The sequence below is a fragment of the Morone saxatilis genome, unplaced genomic scaffold (genome assembly GCF_004916995.1).
Source record: "Morone saxatilis isolate NCDOM2014 unplaced genomic scaffold, NCSU_SB_2.0 Contig12, whole genome shotgun sequence".
In the NCBI taxonomy this organism is placed as follows: Eukaryota; Metazoa; Chordata; class Actinopteri; family Moronidae; genus Morone; species Morone saxatilis.
In genome coordinates this window covers 8,701,212-8,707,508 of record NW_023339674.1, presented here as the reverse complement: position 1 = coordinate 8,707,508, position 6,297 = coordinate 8,701,212, and the positions used below count along the sequence as shown (strand labels likewise).

Below are 6,297 nucleotides of genomic sequence, written 5' to 3'. Positions count from 1 at the left end.
TTTTTTTTTTCATATCCTCCTGAGAGCCAGTTTATTCATTTATGTACTCTGTAGTTGACATTGGTTTTGGGGCTATATCTCTTGACTTATTTTAGCTACCCTACTAAGCCCCAATGAACTCCAAAGAGGACATCCTGGCCTTTCCAATGATATCTCAAGTGTTAGACAGACAGCAGACAGATGATAGCATAATAGAATAGAGTTAGATAGATTAGGAGTAGAGTAGATAGATAGGATTAGATAGAATAGAGTAGAGTAATAATAGATAGATAGGGAGTTAGATAGATACGTTGTATTGCCCTATTACCGCGGGGGAATTCAGGCCATTTCCAGTGATGCGCAGACGATTACAACATTACAGTTAAACAAAATCTCTAACAAGCCGTGACCTTAAGACAGATCAAAAAATAAGATAAAAGATAAGATATGGAGAAATGGATGTGCAAATACAGGTAGATTAGGATTGGATGAGGAGAAGTTTCAGGTTGAGACAAAAAAAAAAATGGAAGACATTTTTTCCTTTGTTCTTAGGAGGATATAGGTGTATACATACGCCCACATAATATTTATTTTTCATTCTTAAATAGTATTTCTTATTGTGCATTTAAGTTCTGTAGAGGTTTTTTGGGGACACCAAATCAGATAGCATCAATTCAGTGGCCCTCCTTTCTTGTTGGATGATCAAATTTGGAAAATATGAAAGCTATGAAGGCTTATGTTTTTCCCCAAAGGCCATTCTTTAGGGGGGGAAAATGAATGCTTTGTTCTGAAAATTAATTTCAGCATCTGGTAGTGGTTGTTTGCCTCATGACAATCATTAGCTCAAAGATCAAAGAGAGATCAAAGTTCATGCTGCCTTCAGAGCTCGTGAACATTACAGAAAAGTTCAGTTTCTGCATTCTCCTTTTACATTTTGATCATAAATGAATAAATATAACGTGGAAAAAGTATTTAAAACTGAATAGGCATAGTGTGTGTGTGTGTGTGTGTGCGTGGTCTTGTCAATCATCACACATAGAGCCATTTCAAGCAGTTACAAATCTTTAATTGTCAAAAGTTAACACTGTCAAATATTACTGTTTCTGTATTCGTCAGGTACGATATCTGTTTTAACCACATTTCTAAAAAGCTTTTTCTTTTCAAAGATAACTAGTTAAGTAAGTAGTAAAATATATAGTTAATACAATACCTAAATAAATAAATGATGACAATGAATCCCTATCTGTGGGAGTGGACAACAACATGGAGAAACACTGGTTCTATTTCACCAAATCCTCTTCAGAGATCACAATTTTCTGGCTAGATCAAGCCCTTCAACCTTTGAGTGTACATTTATTTGCCCTTTTAAGTTAATCAGAAAAAAACAACACAATTCTGGTGTAAAATGGTCTAGAGAAGTTTCAAGATGTATGCTGTAATGTCAATGCAGTTGGCATCTATTTAACCTTAATGAAAAGTAATTGAGAATTAAATAAAGTAGCTCCTGATCAATTAATTAAATGTTATATGCACTGCAGAAAAGAGGTTGCATTTTTGTTTAATGTTTGAATGAGAACACTATGCCTGTCCAACATTATCACACCATGCAAGTCCTTGAGGTTTCTTGCATTGCTTGATCGGCCTCACTGAATCCTGCTGTACACAGCAATATAAAGACAAATATCACAGGACATATTATTGTGAATGGCAAGCAATGCTGGGTAAGTGTCATGTAGAAAATGGGCACTGTGAAAACGTTTTTCAATCACATAAATGTGTATTCTGACTTTCTCACAATATGAAACAAAAAAACTAGAAAATAAATGACATGGTTATTTGCATTTCAAAGATTCAACATGAGAGTAGTACAGGAGTATAGGAGTAGTGTGTAGACAAAATAGCACAAACTAGTAAATCACACTCCCTCGTTCAAAATACAATATCATGTACAAGTCCGAGGGTGCATCTCTCTACGTCACCACAATGGGATCAAGAGATGCGTTCATTGCTTTCTGGTTATTATTTACATATCAAACTTTTTGCATCACTGTCAAAAGAGAAATTCACTCTCATTCGTTTCAAGCTTACCACTGCTGCGTTCAAGGGATTAGGCGTCCTTGCTCTTTCACCGGTTTACACCTTAGGGGGCGAAAGTGGGCATTTAGTGCGGACCTGGCGACCTCAAAGGCTTTGAACTACTGTATCCATGATCCAGTTTTAAATGCTTGTATGTCTATCTACATGTGCAGCCATGTAATATCTCACTGGGTGTGCACCGTGATAACAATATTCTTCCAATAAAGTTACATAATGAGACAAAAACCGCTGAAAGGAGATGACTGGAGATGAAGAGCTGCAGTAGTTTGCCAGACAGCTTGCATAGAGAAAGCTCCAGTCGTCCGCTCTCTTCCACCTTTCCTGCGACTCAAGCATGCTTCCAGAGATCCAGAAAACTGTAGAAGCGATGTTGACTTTTGCTTCTTTTGCCCTTTTTCAAATCTATTTCCATCTCCATTCTGCTTATCATGACAAAATTGTTTCATATTTACTACGTCATCATACTCCTTTTTTTGTCTTTTTGACAGTCATTAGAAATATGTGTAACAAGGGAAAATCATATATTATCTAAGATAGCCCTCAGTCAGTAAAGACAATAACAGTCAACAGACAGTTTACAAGTTTACACCCATACCCTTCATGTGGGAACACAAAGGGACAAGAAACCTTACAGCTACAGTTTTAGCTACTGTCAGTTATATAATTACTATCTTAATGAACATGAAAATGTAAAATTTGAGGGTATAAAGTGAGGAACTAAGTTTGAAAGTGATCCCCAGCTTGAGTCTACAGCAGTTGGCTTAGACAATCCTCATTTAACCCCACCCCCCCAACCCCTAAACCCTACATAAAGGTGATAATGTAACCTCCACTACCAGCGAGCCTTTTCTCAACAGATCCTCACTGGTAGGTGCAATAGGTGTCAAAATGATTGTTGTGGTCTTGTTAGTGGTGGTGCTGGTGTGTGTGTAAGTGAAGATAGTAGTGTCTCTGTGTGTATGGGTGGTGTTGGAGGGGTTCTAGGGTGGTCACACCTCGGTGCTGATGGCTCGGGTGTTGGTGTAGAAATCGGGAGGCCGTCCTCGCTGGGTCTCTCTCAGCAGGGAGCCTCGGACGGTGGGCAGCGGCATCGCCAGCGCCTGGTTCTCATAGTGTGTGGGCATGTAGGTGATGCGCTCGCCACCATTGCGCATTTCATCAGTGGTACGGATGTAGAAGGGCGAGTCATAGGGCGAGCAGGTGGGGCAGTAACTGCGTTGCCCCCCTGTGGGTTTGGAGGGGTCGGAGGATCCGGGCGGCTCTGGTGGCGACATGGACAGTGGGGTGATGATCGACCCGTCCAGGCCGGAAACACTGCAGGCGTTGCAGGCAAAGTGTTGCTGAGAGATGGAGGCACTGTCAGACCCATTCTTCTTACAGCAGTAGTACTGCAGAGGGAGAGTCCATTACATGTCAAACAGAAACAGTTTTCAGTACAGTTTGGTACACTTTAGTCTATAAGCCCACAACACTGATGTCATTGTCATTGTATAAACGCTAACTTAATTCAGTTAAAAACCTGCAAAGAAATCTGCAAATAGGGTGAGATCACTTCACTTTTTCCAATGTAATCAATAGAGCCCAAACAAATATGTTGGCTGGGCAATATTGACATTATATTGGAGGTATCATATCGGTACTGGCATACATGTTATCCAATCCAATATATTAGTGTGACTGCAAAGTTTACCCAGCAGAGTGTGCTGATATTTACAATGCTTTGGCAAGCAGCACAGAGTGAAAGACAAAAAGCAGCTCTCAGCAATGGTAACTAGAATTGGACATATATGTTAAACTATTCATACTAGATGACATAACAGGGAAACATATAGCTTCTTTGATAAAGTTATTTGTTTAAGAAAGCAGCCTTTGGAGTTCCTTTGCATAGTGATGTTGGTGCAAAATCTGTACACAATCAACACAGAAAAGGTCTATTTTCATTTCAGCTAAAACACAGTATACATCATAAACAAATACACATATTGGCTGCCATATTGATATCTGTCCCTTCTTAAATTGGTATTGCTCTCAAAAGTCCTGGCACCTATTTCTACAATATTCCTAAAACAAGAAAAGCTGCACAAGCAGAAGTTTTTGTTGTTGAAAGAAACGTGAGTATTCAAGGCTTAATAAGATTGGTGTTTCTAAGCCAAAGACAATATTTGAAAATAGTTCCATATAATTGAAATAACTAAAACGTCTTGCTGCCAGTATTATTTTCATATATCTGATGACCAATGTTGATGTTTTATTCTTCTTCTTCTCTTGCCGACAGTCTCCTGTAAGATGATGTGAGAGGCGGATGAATTTTTTTTTTGAATCTTTTACACACAGACACACACACACAAAGAGGCATACCTGGAGTCTACAGTAACAGAGCACAGCTATGATACACAGAAGTATCACTGTGGCCAGTATTCCTCCGGTTATGACAACAGTTCCAGCTGTCATCCGACCAGCTCTCCATCAAACTCTGACACAGGCACAGGAAGTGACATCATTAACAAGCGCCTCCCACTGCGCAACAAATGTGAAGTTTAATCAAATCACAGAAAGGTCAGTCTCACAGCTAACACAGATGCAATTTGCTGGAATATATTTTCTATGTAAGTATGGTAATAGAGCAAACTCAAAAGGTCATTCTGTAATTATGTGGAGAGAATTAGGTAGAGACAATGTGTCGTGTAAATGACTTAAATACAATCAGGCGTTAGTTAATACAGCTGAAATCTGACCTTGACTGACAAACTGAAACTCAATTTTGTGCAGCTAAAATTACCACATTATGTTCATCTTATCTTGTCTGAATATGAACTTAAAGGCAACTTTATTTTGAGGATGTTACATCAAGTTTTTCATTTAATGTATGTAATGCAGGCTGTGTAAAAAAAAATGAAACGTGAAAGCATGCCTTTCAAACACATATTATTCAAATTTTAAATAGAAATCTATTTTCCAAGTGGCATAAATGTTGTTGTTGTTATACTCACGTTCAGCAAAGTTGCTTAACACCTGAAAGCAGAGAAATAACAGAGGTAGTAACAATAAATGGCATATACAACAGATAGATAGATAGATAAGATGATTGAAGATAGTAGTGTAGATAATTGTAGATAGATAGATAGATATAGATGTTATTAGACTCATCAGGAGAGTGTTGAGGTTGTAGCAGTTGAGAGAAGTCAATCAAGGAGTCCAAGGTGAAGAGGTCCAACGCTGGATAGCCACACTTGCATGAACATCCTTGAGGGGGAAGAAATGAAGAAGCAAAGGAAGCAGGAATGTGAAGGATGAAATCCTCTCTCACAAACCGGGAGAAAGGGAGGAGAGATTTTCCAATTTCCTCCATTTCCTGCTTTCCTTTGCTTTTCTTCATTCTTCGCCTCCTCAGAGTGTTCATGCAGTGTGGCCTATCCCAGCGGTGGTGACCTTCTCACCTTTGAGCTCCGCTGATTTGACTCTCTCCTCTTACAACCTTACAAAAAACACTCCTCCTGATGTTTTTAATGTAATTATCTATCTATTCTTCTATCTAATCTATCCTTATCTACTTATCTATCTACTATCTATCATCCTATCTATCTATCTATCTGTGTATTGCCCATTTATGTTAATACTCTGTTATTTCTCTGCTTTCAGGTGTTAGCAGCTTGCTGAACGTGAGTTAACAAACACATTATTCCAGCTTTGGAAATAGATTTCTTATTAAAAATTTGAATAATATGTTGAAGGCTGTTCCACGTTTCCATTTTTTTTACACCGCCTGCATGTACATAGCTAAATGAAACTTGAATGTAACAATTCCTCAAAATAAAGTTGCCTTTAAGTTTCATAATTCAGAACAGATAGATGAAACATAATGTTGGTATTTTAGCTGCAAAATGAAGTTTCCAGTTTTGTCAGTCAGGTCAAGATTTCAGCCCTTGTATTAACTAACGCCTGATTGTTTTTTAGTCATTTCACGACACATTGTTTCTCGTTACTATTGCTCTCCACATAATTACAGAATTCTTTTGAAGTTTGCTCTTTACCATACTTCATTAGAAATAGTTCCCGCAAATTGCATCTGTGTTAGCTGTGAACTGACCTTTCTGTTGATTTTGATTAAAACTCACATTTTTGCCGCAGTGGGAGGCGGTTGTTATGAGTCACTTCCTGTGGCCTGTGTCAGAGTTTGATGGAGAGCTGGTCCCGGAATGGACAGCTGGAACGTTGTCAACG

General features: G+C 38.5%; 1 protein-coding gene across 1 annotated transcript; it reads right to left on the bottom strand.

Annotated features, from left to right (window-relative positions):
• Window positions 1-2,897: 2,897 nt before the first annotated feature.
• fam163a (family with sequence similarity 163 member A) lies at window positions 2,898-4,527 on the bottom strand. Its single transcript, XM_035653921.1, has 2 exons — window positions 4,435-4,527; window positions 2,898-3,464 (listed from the first exon to the last, which is right to left on the bottom strand). The coding sequence occupies exons 1-2, from the start codon at window positions 4,525-4,527 to the stop codon at window positions 3,066-3,068; spliced, it is 492 nt and encodes a 163-aa protein (XP_035509814.1). The 3' UTR covers window positions 2,898-3,065.
• Window positions 4,528-6,297: the final 1,770 nt, after the last annotated feature.